The sequence below is a fragment of the Anabrus simplex genome, chromosome 8 (genome assembly GCF_040414725.1).
Source record: "Anabrus simplex isolate iqAnaSimp1 chromosome 8, ASM4041472v1, whole genome shotgun sequence".
Classification (NCBI taxonomy): domain Eukaryota; kingdom Metazoa; phylum Arthropoda; class Insecta; order Orthoptera; family Tettigoniidae; genus Anabrus; species Anabrus simplex.
Genome location: NC_090272.1, coordinates 39,173,203 through 39,193,350, shown reverse-complemented (window position 1 = coordinate 39,193,350; position 20,148 = coordinate 39,173,203). Strand labels below are relative to the sequence as shown.

Genomic DNA, 20,148 nt, shown 5'->3' with positions numbered 1-20,148 from the left:
ACTCTTCGCACCAGGCATAGCATTACAAAGGCTGCTCACATATTTTGTCTAAAAGTTAAAAGGATGAACACACACTTCTGCAGAATGTTGATAGAGGATATCAAAGGGACAAAAGACTACATGCAATTTGAAACCTACAAGATATACAATGCTTGTTGGAACCACATGATAAAGGGGAGCAATACCTAATTCCAAAGGCTGAGCCTCAAAATTTCTATTAGCAACACTAACGAAGTTTGCAAACAGAGAATAAGAATGTTCTAAATGCACAAGAAAACTGAACTTGAAACAACATCAAAGAGAAACTAATAAACAGTAGGGTTCTATAGTGTGCTGTCAACATGATAAACCAAAGAGGTACAAACTGTATTCCACAGCACACTTTGCACTAATCAATTCAATTTTGGTTTGTTTTAAATCATCAGTTGCCAAAGCTGTTTCTTCAACCAAAGAGGTACAAACTGTATTCCACAGCACACTTTGCACTAATCAATTCAATTTTGGTTTGTTTTAAATCATCAGTTGCCAAAACTGTTTCTTCAAATTTTCAAAACTAAAAAATGGCGGAACGCTGTTAGTGCTGTGTGTGTGTGCTCCCAGCTTTCATTGATTATCAGGTGTAGTAAAGGCGTAATTCGTTACAAAAGTAGTGAATCTCAACTTTAAAAGTATGTGTTGTTTGCTTCACGACATCACACAGTGCTGTCCAGTGGATTTTTGTAAATATAAACAAATTTAATTATGGAAAGAGACAAGAGGAATGTGGCCAGCCGGGGAACCAGGACCAAGACGGGGCCTGCAGCCGGAAGCGGGAGTGAGGCGACCCTAGCGGACAGCATTGTTCAGCAGGTAAGGGAAGCTCTATAGTCGAAAGACTTTCTCTCGGCTATCATTGAGGCAATAACTGAAAGTGTCGCAAAGGCTGTGGCTGAACAACTCAAGGCTACCCTGGACTTCAACAGTGAGATTATCAATGAACTTAAAATTGATATTAAAAATAGGGAAATTGAACTGAAAGCAGTGCAGGATGAACTCAAAAGGAGTACTGATGCTCTGGAGCAATACCAACATAGAGGAAGTGTGTGTGTGTGTGTGTGTTCGGAATTCCCAAATCACCGAATGAGAATACGGGTGAACTTTCAGTCAGGTTGTTTAAAGATAAACTTGGCCTTGGCATTACCGTGCAGGACATTGAGAGGTCTCATCGTATTGGCAGATCGGGGCTGGGAGTGAAGCGGCCTATAATTGTGAAATTTGTAAGCTATGGGAAAAGGGAGGAAGTCTTTCGTAACAAGTGCAGGCTGGCCGGCACTGTAATCACTTTACATGTAATAAATATCATTTTTGGTCCGTATTGATGATATTTGATTGAAATAATAACATTAAGTTATTTATTAGACCACCTAATCAATACAAAATAGTCTTGGATGATTTACATAGATTTGTTAGCTAATAGTGGTACATGTTTCACCTTCCCTGAAGGCATCATCAGCCATAGTCTTAACCTTAAATTAAAAATAAGCGTCTAAATAACATGTAGTAATGAAATGAATTTTAAAATCTTGAAGAGATTTGAAGTAAAATAACATTAAAAATAACAATGATGGTTTGAAAATACAATGTGATGAGATATAATAGTGGAAGTATTGACAACATTAACATTAGAAGGCTGCTAAAATAAGTACAATGGATAAAACAACAGATTGTTATACAACAAGTAGTAAGATTGCATAAAAGTAAAGTTGATAGTCTGGCGGTTATAATTAGACGATGACGAAAAATCGTATATAATCAAAGTAAAGAGAGAGAATAAAAGTCAAAGTTAGTCGAGATATCCGGAGTTAATCATGATCTTGAAGATAAAAGACGAAAGTTAGAAGCATATGGTGAAGTTGTAGAACACGTTGAGGATATGAAGTTGGTGAATAGAAGTTGAAGAACAGTTTCAAATAGGATCACTATGGACCATCTCAAAATTTGAAGTGATGTTCAAATGTTGTAAATTGTGAGTTTGTAGATATTCTAGTTGAAAAAGCATATAAAAGTGGAATCTGTGAAAGGAAGCAAGAAACGTAGAGTTAATTGTGTGAAAAGATATTTGAAAATATTGAAGTAGAATCGTGTGCACTTACCATTTGACGGTGACAAAGATAGCTTGTAACATTATGAGTTAGAAGTATTTGCATCAGTAGACTTCTTGCTACGTGTGTTATAACTGAAGGTTTGTGCTGGAGGGGGATCTGTTTGCGTTGACGTAACTACTGGAGGGGGGCTGTTCTTGGTGGGAGGGAAGGAAGAGAGTGTATTACTGCGCGTGTTGTAACGGTGTAAGGCTATTGGAGGGAGCGATGTTACGGTGGGTGTGGCTATGGGTTTATTGGATGTATTTGAATTAGAGGTACTAGCGGCGGGGGGAAGGGAGGGGGGTATATTAGCTGTAGGGGAGGTGGGAACTCTAATTGATGTGAGGTTGAAGATTTTTAAGAATATGTTGGTGAGGGAAGTTGATTCTCGTAATAAAATAAGAATCTGTTCATACAAGGGGCTTTTTTTATCAATAGTATCATTTAGATTCTTATCTTTATTAAAATGTTGGTCGAGGAAAATAAATAAGTTTTCATATTCTGACATGAGTTTGCTTTTATCGACTCTTTTTAGGATATGGAGGTCTTGTTCTATTGTGGTGAATTTATGCCCTGTGTCCCTCATGTGGTTGGCCATTGCGGAGAATTTGTTGTGTCTTAGGGTATTGTAATGCTCGGCGTATCTGGTAGAGAAGCTGCGGCCAGTTTGGCCAACATAAGAAAAATTACATGTAGAGCATTTCAATCTGTATATTCCTGATCCAGAGTAACTATTGTCTGTGATGTTAATAGAGTTGTGATTGAAGAATAAATTACGATTAGTGTTTTTTGTTGTGTAGGCTATTTTTATTTCGTGCTTCATTAATGAATTGGTTATCGGATAAATGCTATGGTTAGTGAACGTGAATTTAGCGTATTTTGGTTTGACGGGTTCAATGGAGTTAAATTGGTAGCTAGTTTCAGTTTGGTTTTATTGATGATTTTATCAATCATACTCGTGTTAAATCCATTAAATTTAGCTATTGCCTTAATGAATAGTAATTCTTTCTCTAAATTAATAGAGGACGAAGCACAAAATAAAAATAGCCTACACAACAAAAAACACTAATCGTAATTTATTCTTCAATCACAACTCTTATTAACATCACAGACAATGGTTACTCTGGATCAGGAATATACAGATTGAAATGCTCTACATGTAATTTTTCTTATGTTAGCCAAACTGGCCGCAGCTTCTCTACCAGATACGCCGAGCATTACAATACCCAAAGACACAACAAATTCTCCGCAATGGCCAACCACATGAGGGACACAGGGCATAAATTACCACAATAGAACAAGACCTCCATATCCTAAAAAGAGTCGATAAAAGCAAACTCATGACAGAATATGAAAACTTATTTATTTTCCTCGACCAACATTTTAATAAAGATAAGAATCTAAATGACACTATTGATAAAAAAAAGCCCCTTGTATGAACAGATTCTTATTTTATTACGAGAATCAACTTCCCTCACCAACATATTCTTAAAAATCTTCAACCTCACATCAATTAGAGTTCCCACCTCCCCTACAGCTAATATACCCCCCTCCCTTCCCCCCGCCGCTAGTACCTCTAATTCAAATACATCCAATAAACCCATAGCCACACCCACCGTAACATCGCTCCCTCCAATAGCCTTACACCGTTACAACACGCGCAGTAATACACTCTCTTCCTTCCCTCCCACCAATAGCAGCCCCCCTCCAATAGTTACGTCAACGCAAACAGATCCCCCTCCAGCACAAACCTTCAGTTATAACACACGTAGCAAGAAGTCTACTGATGCAAATACTTCTAACTCATAATGTTACAAGCTATCTTTGTCACCGTCAAATGGTAAGTGCACACGATTCTACTTCAATATTTTCAAATATCTTTTCACACAATTAACTCTACGTTTCTTGCTTCCTTTCACAGATTCCACTTTTATATGCTTTTTCAGCTAGAATATCTACAAACTCACAATTTACAACATTTGAACATCACTTCAAATTTTGAGATGGTCCATAGTGATCCTATTTGAAACTGTTCTTCAACTTCTATTCACCAACTTCATATCCTCAACGTGTTCTACAACTTCACCATATGCTTCTAACTTTCGTCTTTTATCTTCAAGATCATGATTAACTCCGGATCTCTCGACTAACTTTGACTTTTATTCTCTCTTCTTTACTTTGATTATATACGATTTTTCGCCATCGTCTAATTATAACCGCCAGACTATCAACTTTACTTTTATGCAATCTTACTACTTGTTGTATAACAATCTGCTGTTTTATCCATTGTACTTATTTTAGCAGCCTTCTAATGTTAATTCTGTCAATACTTCCACTATTATATCTCATCACATTGTATTTTCAAACCATCATTGTTATTTTTAATGTTATTTTACTTCAAATCTCTTCAAGATTTTAAAATTCATTTCATTACTACATGTTATTTAGACGCTTATTTTTAATTTCAGGTTAAGACTATGGCTGATGATGCCTTCAGGGAAGGCGAAACATGTACCACTATTAGCTAACAAATCTATGTAAATCATCCAAGACGATTTTGTATTGATTAGGTGGTCTAATAAATAACTTAATGTTATTATTTCAACTGTAATCACTATCAAAGAGAACCTGACTGCGACTCGCACTCTAATATTAAAGCCGGCTGTAGATAAATTTGGAGTGAGAAATGTCTGGACCATACAGGAATGCAATATAACAACAATGGATGAACTGAACTTTCTCAAGTAAATGAGCAATACCATAGTGTAGTATCCCACCCTGTGTCTGTAGATTCTAATGTGAAATAGCTTTCTAGTTCCTTAACTGTTTCTTCCAATGCGACTCCTTAATTTGCAACAAATTCATAAAATAATCGTATAGCATTCACAAGTCCCATCCAAACCTGCAAGCTCTTTCTCTTCTACTTATTTCTGAAATGCTTGGCGGCAGGTGCACTTAAAAAGCCTGGGAGTCCAGCACCTTAGCAAAACCCTACTCTAGGCTAACTTTCAACTATATATTTGTGTAATTTTATTAATATACTTATTTTATTATTATTATTATTATTATTATTATTATTATTTGTCTTTATTGAAATGTTCAAACATCATACGTGTATGTAATTATTTGCGTGTCTGTCAGTGTGTGTGTGTGTGTGTGTGTGTGTTTGTTATATGTGTGTCACTGGAATGTGCCACCAATCCTTTAAACATGTCAGCAGCTGGTGTCCTTGAAACTACTATTACGGTAGATGAGGCATTCCTGAATGTCATTGACCCGAGTTTATTCCAAGACGACAAAAACCCTCGTGTACCTTCACGAACTGCCTCCAACCCTCATCCTAATGAACTGCTATTGAAACAATCTCTGTCTCAGTTTCTCGCGAAGTCTGCAGTGTTGCCATATCAATTCTCTCTCACCCCTCAGTCACATAGATGAAGTTACCGAATGTTACTAACATCTTTGACCTTGAATCTGACCTTCTCAAACTAGTACCAACCTACGAGCATATACTACTTCTTGGTGACTTTAACACAAATATCTTAGCCCCGAATGGTAAATCAGACCGAATCGGCAGCATATTTACCTCTTCTGACATGACAATCTTACCGCTAGATGCAACCAATCATGTTCATACACTTAGATATACAACCCATACTGGAATTGACTTCCTGATTACAAATAACCCGCATAAAATTCTTAAGTACGGTCAATTTCCTGTACATGGCACTCAACTCATGACTTAATTTACCTGTGCTACTCTCTACGTGTACCAAAGCACAAAGATAAATACATTAGTTATAGGGATATGAAAAATATTGATCTACAACAACTCCAAAATGATGCGTACAGTTTACCTTGGGAAGATATAAAGCAATTACACGACAAAGACATGAAAGTGACAAAATTTAACTCTCTACTTATAAGACTATACAACAAGCATGCTCCAGTTAGGCAAGCTAGAGTCACTCGCTTGCCTGCACCTTGGTTAACTAGCGATATAAAAGCAACAATGGCTCACCATGATGTAATGTTCTGCCGATACAAGGAAACAAATAATGAACTAGATTTTGAACAGTATCGTCTTTTACATAACAGAACAAAGCAATTAATTTGCAATACCAAATGTAATCACATTAAAAACGTAACAGAGAATTTAAATGCATATGAAACCTGGGGGAGTCTCTGGAAACACCTTGAGACTCTGGCAAAAAAGATGGGGGTGATATGCGATTACAAGAACTCAGGAAGAGAGTTCTCTTAGCCTCTGTCACCTCAATTCTCCAAGTTCCTACCTACACGTGGAGCCGCTGTTAAGCTGACAACTCAGTGGAAGGCTGGGTACCCAACCCCAACAGGAAACTGAGTCGGTGAGCAGACAGGTTTTGGAGGTCAGTGGAAGGCAACAGGAAACCACCACTGAAATTATCCCAAGAAAACCACATGGCTTTACTCAAATTAAAATGTTCCAGAGTTTCAAGTTCCCCGTTCGGATCTCCGGGGGAAACTAGGTTGAGAGAAGCCTCAAGAAGAGTGCAATGCTGCAAGGAACAGTAGTGTTTAGGAACATGGAATGTGAGATCCATGTATCAAGGAAAACTGGATGTAGTCAAAAGAGAAATGGAGAGAATGGCACCGGCATATTGGGAATACTATTACAAGTGATGAAAATCATTTTTCGTCCGTATTGAAAGTTTCATAAACTGTATATAGGATAATATCTTTTGTTTATTTCCACCTATTCAATACATTACAAGAAGTTGGCATTTACTTTAAAACATTATTCAGATGAGACATGTTTCGCCTCTCACTGTGAGACATCTTCAGTCATTATCAAAAACCTTATTATTTTACCAGGCATCTGGCCCAAGATATTCAAAAATGTGTTTGATGATTATAAGAGAGGTAAGATTTACGTTAGTTATAAACATGTTCATGAAGTAACTAAAAATCTAATATATTGATAAAAACATAAGTAGTTCTTTGTTGAATAGGACTTGTTTAATTGTACTATATAGTAAAAGAAGGTGGCTTGAAGCCGTAGTCATTAATAGATGTCTAATACATAGTGGAAGGCATAAAATATCAGTTCTATGAGAATATACATTACATTCAAATGATACTAAAAACTAGTGGATTCAAAGGTAGTACATATAAAATGTTCAATGAAATAACTATAGATCTAATAAAATGATAAACACATATGTAGTTCTTTGTTAATTAGGAAGTCGTAAGATTGTACGGCTTATAGCCGTAGTCATTAATAGATGTCTAATACATAGTGGAAGGCATATGAAATCAGTTCAATGAGAATATATACATATTGGGAATAAGCGAAATGAGATGGTCCGGAATGGGAGAGTTTATTTCGGATGACTACACAGTATACTTTTCTGGATAAGACAACAACAGTAATGGAGTAACCTTCATAATCAGTAACAGAGTAGGTAAAACTACAATGGGTTGCAACTATAAAAATGATAGAATGATGTCCATCAGATTTCAAGGTCAACCTCTCAATGTCAGAGTCATTCAAGTTTATGCACCAACTACTGATGCTGAAGATGACGTTGTTGACCAGTTCTATGAAGATTTACAACAAGAACTACTACGGTGGACACCAAACAAGGATGTAATTTTCATAGTTGGAGACTGGAATGCCAAAGTGGGAAACCAAATTTTAGAAGGTGTAACAGGGAAACCAAATTTTAGAAGGTGTAACAGGGAAATTTGGTACTGGTACAACAAATGAAGCAGAGCAGAGACTCCTAGAATTCTGCCAAGACAATTCACTGGTAAATAGACGGCCAATATCGGAATCAAATTGATTACATAATTTGTAATAGTAGGTGGAAGAGTGCTATTCAATAAACTACAACAAGACCAGGAGCTGATTGCAGATCAAACCATAAACTCTTAATTGCAAAATTCCGGTTGAAGTTGAGGAAAACAGCTCAAGCCACCTCATCATACAGATATGACCTTGGAAGAATTCCTTGTGATTATACAGTAGAAATCAGGAACAGATTTAATGCATTACAGGTAGAAGACAAAAACCCTGAAGAGCTGTGGACAGAAGTATCCTCTGCTGTCAAGGAGGCAGCAGAAAGACACATTCCCAAGAAAAGGAATAACAAGAAGGCCAAATGGTTATCGGGTGAGGCACTGCAAATTACAGAAGAACGAAGGAAAGCAAAAATCACAGGGGATAGATCAGCAATGTTTGAATTAAATGCAGAGTTTCAAAAATTAGCTAGAAGAGATAAGAATATTTTCCTAAATGATTAGTGTAAAGAAGCTGAAGAAAATAACAGAATGGGGAAGATGAGGGATCTCTACAAGAAAATTAGGGACATCAAAGGAATATTCCAGGCAAAAATTGGATTGGTAAAAGATAAAAATGGTAAAGATCTAAGAGAAGCAGAGGACATTAAGGAAAGATGGATGGAATATGTAGAAGATCTATATAAGAAAGAACCATGTATTATTGATAATGAAATTCATGTGCCCTTAGAACCAGAACCGGATATTTTAGAAAGTGAAGTCCAATGGGCCCTAGAGAATACTGCTAAAAACAAAGCAAGCGGACATGATGGAATTCCAGTAGAAATGTTCCAAGTACTTGAAGATAGTGCAGTGAAAGTTTTGCATTCCATGTCAGCAAATATGGAAAACCCAACAGTGGCCAAAAGACTGGAAAAGTTCAGTATTCATCCCAATTCCAAAGAAAGGAAATTCTAAAGAATGCTCGAATCTCCGAACAATTGCACTTATCTCACATGCTAGCGAAGTCATTCTTAAAATCTTACAAAATAGACTTTGCCAGTATGTAGACCAAGAGCTACCTGAAAAAAAAGCTGGATTTCATAAAGGAAGAGGGACCAGAGATTAAATCGCCAACATCCGATGGATAATGGAGAAGGTAAGAGAATTCCAGAAAGATGTGTATCTCTGCTTTATTGATTATGCTAAAGCCTTTAACTGTGTCGATCATAATGAATTATGGAAAGTACTAAAACACATGGGAGTACCAGATCATATCATTAATCTCATACAGCTATGGTGAGAACCATATACGGAACAACTAAATGGGTCAAAATTCAGAAAGGAGTACGGCAAGGCTGTATATTGTCACCTTACCTTTGCAATCTGTATGTGGAACACATTACGAGGAATGTGGGGTTAGATGAAGAAGAAAGAGGAATCAAAATAGCTGGGTTAAATATAAACAACCTGAGTTATGCAAATGACCTGAGTTATGCAGATGATACTATCTTGATGGCAGAAAATGAAAAGGACATAAAAACCCTCTTACTGAAAGTGAAAGAAAAAAGTTCAAAGGCTGAACTAATGTTGAATGTCAATAAAACAAAAATGATGGCAACTACACCTGTCAATTCATGGCAAGTAGGAAGAGAAAAAATTGGAGGTATTCTCCGTCTTCAACTATCTTGGCTCACAGATGTCTGCTGATGGTGACTGTAGCCATGAAATCAAAAGACGATTGCTACTTGATAGAAAGGCAATGACCAATCTTGACAATATCTTAAGGAGTAGAGACATAACATTAACAGCAAAAACCTGTATAATAAGGCTATTGTTTTTCCAGTTGTGATGTACGGATGTGAAACCTGGACTATAAGAAAAGTTGAACGCCGTAGAATAGACTCCTTTGAATTGTGGTGTTGGAAGAAAATCCCTAGAGTCTCATGGACTGTGAAGAGAACAAATAGATCAGTTTTACAGCAAATAAAACCAGAACGTTCCTTAGATGGCCTAATCCTGAAACAAAAACTAAGCTACTTTGGACACATCATGAGAAGATACAATTCAGTAGAAAAGACTTTAATGCTGGAAAAGATCGAAGGCACAAGGAGAAGAGGGCGGCAAAGAATTAGATGGATGGATGCCATCATAGAAGTACTAAATTCCAAATTGGAAAATCTTCGGGAGGCAGTGCAGGACAGAAGAAATCGGCGTATTTTAGTTCATGGGGTCACGGAGAGTCGGAATCGACTAAACGAATAGAGAGAGAGAGAGAGAGAGAGAAACCTGGAACCAACTTTGAGCTATGGGAGTTGGAAAATGTGCCAACTATATCTCTCGATACACTTTACTCTCACTTCGTAACTAACCCAATAAAGAAATCTTCAGCCTCAAAATCTTATCCATCTAAATAAAACAATCACCGGACGAGTTGGCCGTGTGGTTAGGAGCACGCAGCTGTGAGCTCGCATGCGGGAGATAGTGGGTTCGAACCCCACTGTCACAGGCCTGAAGATGGTTTTCTACGGTTTTCCATTTTCACACCACGCAAATGCTGGGGCTGTACCTTAATTAAGGCCACGGCTGCTTCCTTCCCATTCCTAGGCCTTTCCTACCCCGTCGTCGCTATAAGACCTATCTGTGCCAGTGCGACGTAAAACAAATAGAAAAAAAACAACACAGTGACCCTACAGGAAACAAACATAATTTCCCTTTTCACCCTGTCAGTGTAAATGATGTTAAGCGTATTTTGAATTCAGTCAAATCACAAGCTAAAGGAGATAACATCCCAATAGGCTTTATAAAAAACATCACTGGTGCGGTCCTTCCAATTATTACCCACATTGTAAACTACTGTCTCACCACAGGGACGTTTCCAACCGCATGGAAGGATGCTCTGATAACCCAATATTAAAGCATTCCACAGCAAATGCGCTATCTGATTAATGGCCTATTTTGATTCTTCCCCCTCTCTCAAAAGTTCTTAAACGAGTTGTATACGAGCAGCTAGTAGAATTCTTAACGAGTCATTCTCCTTTTGACCCATTGTAATCTGGCTTCAGAAAGGGACACAGTACTACGACTGCACTTCTTCAGGTAACAGATGACATAAGACTAGCAATGGACAAACAGCAGGTAACGATACTGACACTCCTTGACTTTAGTAGTGCATTTGACAAGGTAAATATAGACATACTATTATCCAAGCTCCGCTCTCCCCATGTCGGCCTGATAGCCCTAAAATTTTTTAAGTCGTACCTTATAAATCGTCACCAGTATGTAGTGGTAAACAATCAAAGATCCTAATGGGCTGTAAAATCATCAGGTGTTCCTCAGGGGTCTGTTCTAGGGCCCCTATTGTTTGTCTTGCATATTAATGACATATCTTCCACACTTCAGTATTGTAACTACCCCTTATATGGTGATGATCTGCAGATATACAAACACAGTACTACAAACAATTTACATGAAACAGTTCAGCACATTAATTCAGATATTGAAAGGCTTACCGCCTATTCTAAAAACAACCACTTAATCTTAAACCCTCGTAAAACACGAAGTATTATCATAGGAAACTCTAAATTATTACATGTAATAAGCAATATCAATCCTCCTCCAATCATAATCGATGACATTGCTGTACCATACCTCAAAAATGTAACTAATCTTCGAATCTCCATCAATGAGTATCTGACCTGGAATGAACACGTAACTAACGTATGTAGAAATGTTCCTGTAGCTCTATATCCCCTGATGAAACATCATAAAAATTCTTTTCCTCAAAAACTTAAATTAAAATTAATCCAAGCACTACTATTCCCTATTTTAGACTACTGTGATACGGTACTAATCAATCTAAATGCTGAACAAGTTTTGAGACTTCAACGAGCACAAAACGCATGCATACGATGTCTTCCAACTGCAACATGTCGCTCATGTTACACCATATTTCAAAACATTGGGATGGTTATGCATATATGAACGAAGGAATTTGCACCCAATGACACCTGTTTACCGAGTGCTCTCGATGAACACTCCTACTTCTAATTTTTGTTTCCTTTCCTCATTCCATGAAATTAGTACCCGTCCTGGTTCCCTACTTGAAATTTCACTAAATCAAATGAATTTCCTACAATCATTCCTTCTTAATTACTGCATCAAGACTCTGGAATACACTTCCAACGGACATTTGACACGTTACTTCCTCTCATAAATTCAAATCTGCCTGCCGAAAGTTTTTCCTGGGAACATATAACCGAGTTGTGTGAGTCATTGTGTGTATGTTGTGTGAATGGGTTTTCTTCATCTGTTACGCACTTCAGTCATTATTCTTAGTATTACTATATTTCCTCTTTATAGTATTATTATTATTATTATTATTAGTATTGTCACACTAATTACCGTACTGATTTGTAACTTTGTCGTAGTATATCTGTCCGTAGTATTATTTCTTTGTAGAATTACTATGTCTTGCTTTTATGTTTAAAATTTTAAATTAAGTGGTTAAGTGTAAGAGAGGGCCATGAGCCCTAATTTTGCCACAAATGTAAGTCAGGAATAAATAAATAAATAAATAAATAAATAAATAAATAAATAAATAAATGAATAAATAAATAAATAAATAAATAAATAAATAAATAAATAAAATGAATGAATGAATAAATAAATAAATAAATAAATAAATAAATAAATAAATAAATAAATAAATAAATAAATAAATAAATAAATAAATAAATAAATAAATAAATAAATAAATAAATAAATAAGAGTAATCAATGAACCAATAACAATACAGCCTGGTTATTAAGTACCACTATTGTATATTTCTATAGTTCTTGAGAATTAATTATAAATAAATATTGTCTCAAACCTGATATTAACTGAACATGGTCATTTTCTAATGACAGAAGTAGTACTCACAGGCCACCCAGGGAAGTTTCCAGCTTCCCACTGGGTCAAGAACAGCTTTTGTACTGCTTCCACTTCAGCATTAATGTCCAGCAATGGTTTTATTCTCTGAATATATTCATGTAAGTAGTCCAGTAACGATTCCAGGTATTTGCGATACTCTGTATTCTTCCGGTCCTTAGGGATATCGAACAGATGGTCAAATGTAGTGAGATATGTGATGTAGTCCACTTTCTAGAACAAAAAATAAGGTATTACAAAATACACAGGACTGTAATATTATAAATTAACAAACTAACTTCCAGCAGATCATTACCTACCTCAATACCTTTCAGATTAACAAATTTCTCATAGCATTCATGGAGATCCAGATATTTTCCATAACCTTCTTCATCAGTAAATTCAACCATGTCTGAAATTAAGAATAACATAGTAGTTTAGTGGGGCAAGAAAGACATATATGACAGCAGACAACTAATAGCTATGGAACTTTACAACACAATAAATATATCATTAATAAATAAATTAATAAATCATCACATAGTGGAAATACGTCCATCTCTTTTCTAGTAAACACGGATGATAGTGTTACAGTTCCTTATACTGCTGCTACATCAGACCACTGACCATTACTGGATAAAAAATGAACAAATGTTTTGAAGATTAGCAAACATGTCTTCCGCAAGCTTTACTTTCCTGTTTGTTCCTACAATGGCGTCATGATGTCTTCTCACGGCCCTCATAATGTGGCAGGTTACTAGGGTCCTTAAAACTATAATAACAATTTATAGAGGAAGTGTATTTTGACTATCGAATAAATTTATTCCACTGCTATTAAGAATTATGTTTGAGTCATGTTTGAGTTTTCCACTGGACACAGTTATACACTGAGCCCTGGAGCACATCAACCTCCTGCTTTCCAACACAGCCTTTCACAGCGCAGAGTTGTTCCTACAGCAGTTAACTCCACAATTCATAGCACACTGCATAATCATGACCGTCTTACTCTCGCAGATGCATGGACTTGCGACTAACGTTCACTCACCATTGACTCGTTGCCAGCTCCACTTTTTATATAGGCCAATTTCCCAGTTTTTCTGAGAGGCTCCTACAATGTTAGGAAGCTTCCAGCTTCTTGTAAGGAGCTACATTATCGTGAGCCTCAGCATGTTTTTCTGGGGCTATTGTTTTACTGGCCAACCGCTTTGCCCACAATGTTGTTGCTGTGCAGACAATGCAACTTTCTGCTGGCAACCCCCCCCCCCCCCCCCCGCACCCATGACTTTCATCACAACAACAAAAAGCATTGGCAATATGGCCTCGTACTATATAACGGTGCATATTTCTATGTAATAAACCTAACGGGCAGCAGACAAGGACTTGCACCAAAGTTTTTAATCTCTCACGGAGAGAGATGGTAGTTCTATGTAGATTGAGGATAGGTCATGGAAGATCTACGCACTCTTACCTCCTAAAGAGGCAATTACCCCTAGTGCGTTCTTGTGGTGCGAATTGCAATGTGGCCCACATCTTCAAAGAATGTGCCGATTTCTCTGGCCTAAGACAGAACCTCGAACTCATACTAGTCGATGAAGCGAATACCACTGATCTCAACATTCGCTTTTAGTGTGAGAGTGGATTAATCAAGATTATATCAATTTCAAATGTTCTGTTACTCAGTGAACTTACATTCCCTTTTGATGCATATATGACCATTTCGGCTAAATAAAATTATTATTTTTGTAAAATTCACTTTCAAACTCCTCTGATGAATAAATAAATTTATTTCATTTTAATTTTTGTTTCCATTTAATTTGTTTGGATGATTACCCAGTTGTATTTCCTCTTAATCAAAAATCTCCACCACCACCACCACCACCACCACCACCACTACCACTCACCACTCACCACAGGTGTGCCTGCAGTGGTTGTCCCCCTCAATTCCTGCCAAACAAACTTTATACTGGAATTATATTACCGAGCTCGATAGCTGCAGTCGCTTAAGTGCGGCCAGTATCCAGTATTCGGGAGATAGTAGGTTCGAACCCCACTGTCGGCAGCCCTGAACATGGTTTTCCGTGGTTTCCCATTTTCATACCAGGCAAATGATGGGGGTGTACCTTAATTAAGGCCACGGCTACTTTCTTCCCAATCCTAGCCCTTTCCTGTCCCATCGTTGCCATAAGACATATCTGTGTCGGTGCGACGTAAAGCCAATAGCATAAAAAGAATATATGTCGTCATTTTTACGCTTTTGATCTGCTAAGATATTGAAAGGTCAGATTTTTCAGTAAACCATTTATTGCCTCTCAGATTTCCCCTTCTTAGAGCGCACCATTCTGAATTTCTCTCTGCTTATAGGTGCAGTTTCTTGTGTAATATTTTGAGTTACTGAAAGACTTTATTCACAATATCAGAACCATCCCAGGCATATGCACGATTTCATTTTGGAGATGCGGTGGTGTAAAAAAATATCCTGCAGGAGTTCATGTTTTAGTACATCTAATAACACGAGGTTGTCATATATGATCACATTCAAATACCACCCGACTGAGTCAGGATCGAACCCACCACTCTGTGCTCAGGATACTATCAATCTACCATCTCAGCCACTTGGCTTGGCTACTAGCAGCAACAGCAGCAGAAGTGGCAGTAGTAAAGTGAGAAAGAGCTCGATTCCCCTTAGAACTCAAATTATGCTAGAAGAATGAAGAACTTTTCAAGATAATAAAGAAAAGAGAAAGTTCTACAGTGGTACTCATGTCAGACAGGAACAGTGGCCAATACAAAGTAAAACAGTATACACAGTACAGCCATAAGTTCTGTCAGTAAAATCTGAATGTGCTGTAGTATGGTAATTGCAAATGAATTAGCATGGCAATGCTGTATGTCATCGTCCACAAGGTCATCTTCATGACTCCGCTAGTAACTGGCTTGCAGTGTGCCAATAGCAGGCAGCAGAGAAAGATGAATTGGGAAGTGTACGAGAATCATATCATTATATTGACGTTCTTTCATTGCGGAAAGCAAGCTAAGGAAATTTTTTCTACACTGAAACCTCTTGGTATCAATGAACGGTGTGTTTCGGACAATAGCACGGTTTAAACAAATGGGTGCAACTGTTAATCATGTCAGATGCGACGTCCAAGGTGTGTATGCAGAAAAGAAGTTACAAATGCTGTTCGTGCAAAGATTCGATGCAATCTTCTGCATAAACAAACAATTTTGTCTTGTGAAATGAATATATCTCCACGAACTATGTCACGTATTTTGAAGGATGATTTCCGTATTGGTGCATATAAAAGATACACACGGCATTTACTAACTAAAAAATTAAAGGAAAAATGCCGGGTTTGACACACGGCTTTGTTAATGATGTATGGGCAGAGCCAGTACCGAGACATCCTATTCAAAGATGAAAAAATATTCACTGTGGAAGAGCCGTCTAACATGCAAAACAATCATGTGTATGCACAGTCCTCCAAGGAAGTAAGAGAGAAAGTTCCACGTGCGCAGCGCGGACATCTCCCTGCTTCTGTCACGGTATATTGAGCGGTTTCCTGGTGGGGAGCATCCGAGGAGCAATTTTGCGAAGGTGGAATAAAGACTTCTGCAGCTGTCTACCAGACAATGTTGAAGAAGGTGATACCACTTATCAGTTCAAAGCTGTTTGAAGGGAAAACGTGGATTTTTCAGAAGAATAGCGATCCTGCACACAAAGCAAAAATGATGCAGCAGTGGTTGGCAACCAATGTCCCAAGGTTCATTGCTGCTGCTGACTGGCCTAGTGGAAGTCCGGACAGCAATTCATTGGATTATTATTCTCTGTGGCAGAAGCTCGAGACAGCATATCAAAAATATCACCGCAATATTGAGATGTTAAAAAATCAATCAAGTCAGCTGTCAAAAAAATTCCACTGGACATGATTCGTGCAACTATTGATGAGTGGCCTCAACGTCTTTGCCCAGTGTTGCCGCACATGGTGATCATTTCAAATAAGAGTGTGTTCATTCTGCAGCATTTTTTGTGTGTTTTTTCTTTTCTTTTTTTTTTTTTCCAGAATACATGTATACAGTAGAACCTCAATTAGACATTCTCGGAAACCATGTTTTCCCGTATTATCCGTTCAAATTACATGGTCCCGCGAGGAACCTAATTTAATCATGTTGTAAAAATCTTGCATTATCAGTTTCTCGAAGAAACAATTTCCCGTATCAACCGTCCAGAAATCTTAGTCCTATCAACACTAAATCCTCAATCACGCGTTTTTCAAGAAACTGCATCTCACGAAAAGACGGCTACGGCATACTTACGGATCTTGGTGTTAACGTCCCGCCATTGCAGTAAAAAGGGATCGGCAGTGACCTTGCATAAAGGACCATCTTAGCATCGCATTCGGGTGTTATTGTTTAGGGAATCAAAATCATAAAGCAGAGTGTGTCCAGAACAATTGGAAGGAGACAGAGAGCGCATTTCGACAGCTTTACTTGAAGACGGAACGAGTTTCGTCAAATGTTTGTACTTGCAAAACTTCTACATTATGTCCAGTGTTAGATGTTTATTTATTTTTTATTTTTTTAAACTTTTGGAGTGTATCGCCGAACAGGTTTTCGGCACTTTTCTCAGGGCACTGTATAGTCACTGAGCTTTCAGACAGGAATCGAAACTGCTGCTTCTTAACACGTTGAGTGCCAGCCCGAATTTCATAGGATTTCCGTCTAGTGCCATCAGCTAATAACATCGAGTTACTCCCTGGTGCCAAAACGTTTATGATATATTAGGTCAACTTATTGTGTATATTAGGTAAAATATTGCAACCCCATATGGGGTCGTATTGGTCATTACGAATTGTACACGTACACGCGCCCCCATATGGGGTCGCACTTATACAATAGTTACTGTCCCGACGCTCGGTCATACTTACCTTTTCCTCTGCAGGGACGTGTTATATGCTATTGATTATGAGAGATGTGTTAGCTTGTTCGTACTGGAGCCATAAAAATGTACGATCCCCGATTTTAGGTCAGGAAATGTTTGTAAATGACGATCTTCCGATTTCAGGTTAGGAAATTTTCGTATAAAATGTTGTTATATAAAGTAGTGAAAATCATGTAAATTTGGTTAATTAGGATGTAACAGAATAGTATTATAAGAAGAATTAGTAGTTACGGAATATTGAATAAGAAGATAATTTTATTTGTATAACATTTAATTTGAGTAAGAGAACCTAGCAGCGATAATTGTGCAACAAGGGAAACCGGTGACTATATCGTTGAAGACGGTCATAATTTTTGCAACAGCTGGCTTGGAAACCTGAAGTACAGTGGGAATGTGTATGCTGAAGACTGTAAATCATCAATATGGATGAACGTGCAAGATCGCTATTTGCTCTGTACTGGGTTCAAAATCACTGTACCCATATACTTCGTTTAAATCATTGTTCGACTTGTTCGATATATCGTCCAGACCATCTGCACTAAGTATTTTACCCCTCGATTTACTCGTAATGACTTAAAAAAAGGAAAGGTAACTCACAGCACTGCACACTTACATAAACAATCCGTGCGCGAGATAGACAATGACTGTCACCCTACGAAACACTCTTGACGTACCCATATGGGGTCGCGCCTAAACAGGAATTGAGGAATGGAAGGTGGACTATGCACGTACTTAAACAGACGACCAGCAGATAGCAGGACGAGAACTTATACAGCTTTAAATCACATACTTACTGCGCACCCAAATGGGTTCGCACAATTCTCTATTTAGAACGAACATACAACCCCATATGGGGACGTGAAGTTCAAAATCTAGACTACTCTCACGTGCTCATATCTGGCCGCTTGGTACTCAACGTGTTAAGCAACACAAATTTACTATTTTAATATTATCGTATACGATTATGTTAATATAGATGTTGATTCCCATAGGGAACCTGTGCATTGGCACTGCCGGTGGCTCCAAATAGCCTCTGCAGTGGCCTCCACGGTATGCACTAGCCATGCATCTTGGTCGGTGTGCTATTTACCAACCGATGAGCCCGACTTAGCACATTGGGGCGAAATGCTGGCAACCAGGAATGAGTTAGCTGGAAAAATTATAATGTCCAATAACGGACCATTTATATTGGTATTATGATTATGTTATCGAGACCAGAACAGATGTTGCATCTTATATGCATAAATCCATGGGAGGTTTTGGGGTTGCCTATTACTGTTTTGGTCCTAATGTAAGACTGAGAATTTCACATTTTTGTGTTAAAATGTTATGAAAACCACAGTCGTTTTATTTGCGCACGTTACATTAAAAAATTTTGTATCATTTCGCACTCGTACCGACTTGTACAGCGAATGCGCTTTCCAGCTTTCCAGCTGAGCTCAAGGTCGCGAATAACCGTAAATTCTGAAGTTTTGACGATATTTTTTCTCTTTCCAATTTGATTGTGATTAGTGGTGGGCAGAAATGGATATAATGTATTCGAGAATTTGGAATTGATACTTACATTCGAAACCATATTCTTGAGTTCAACATAACCTTTAAAAGTCGATGTAGGCCTAATTTGTGCGGTGCAAGATTTCCATAAACTGACTACGAACAGTATACCGGTGACCAAATTACAATGCAAGATTTAAAGGAAAAAAAAGGATTTCACCATCATGTTGGGCGCTTTTGTATCCAATGTACTTTATTTTATTAGATTAGAGAATTAAAAACTACTTGTGGTCAATTGTTATTTGGCTTGGTGTTATTAGATTTTTCAAATAGTTTGAATGATCAAAGTTGCTAAACTGAAAGAAGTTTTCTGAGGAAACTTATGATGTTTCTCCGGTAAAAATGAAAAAATGAATGTAAAGTTTCGAGATTTTTAAGTCATCTACCGGTAATTAATGTTTGAAGCCAGCCCCGCGGTCGAACTTGCCTGCCTCTCCCTGGAGGGCCCGGGTTCGATTCCTGGCCAGGTCAGGCATTTTTACCTGGATATGAGGGCTGATTTCAGATTCACTCATTCTACGACAACCTTTAACTGAGGAGCTATGTAATGGTGAGACGGCGACCAGGTCTAGAGAGCCAGGAATAACGGCCGAGAGAATTTGTCACACTGACCATGCATCATCTCGTAATATGCAGGCCTTCGGACCGAGCAGCGGTCACTTGGTAGGCGGAAGGCCCATTGGGGCTGTAGTTTGGTTTGGTTTAGGAGTGTTTGTAAGATTATGTATGTATGTATGTATGTATGTATGTTGGGTATTCAGCCCGAAGGCTGGTTTGATCCTCTGCAGCTCTGCCAACAGCTGTCATAAATAGCCTAGGCATTACTGAAGAAAATACACATATTTCTTTTTTGTAGTG

The 20,148-nt window shown here is 37.8% G+C and overlaps 1 protein-coding gene across 1 annotated transcript in view; it reads right to left on the bottom strand.

The window, feature by feature from the left end:
- noi (splicing factor 3a subunit 3 noi) overlaps positions 1 to 20,148 on the bottom strand; it is a 102,141-nt gene that overhangs the window by 54,085 nt on the left and 27,908 nt on the right. Inside the window, exons 5-6 of the mRNA XM_067152845.2 lie at positions 13,118 to 13,209; positions 12,810 to 13,031 (exon numbers count right to left, since the gene is read on the bottom strand). Of these exons, the coding sequence (XP_067008946.1) occupies positions 12,810 to 13,031; positions 13,118 to 13,209 (314 nt within the window). The remainder of the gene's footprint in view (positions 1 to 12,809; positions 13,032 to 13,117; positions 13,210 to 20,148) is intronic.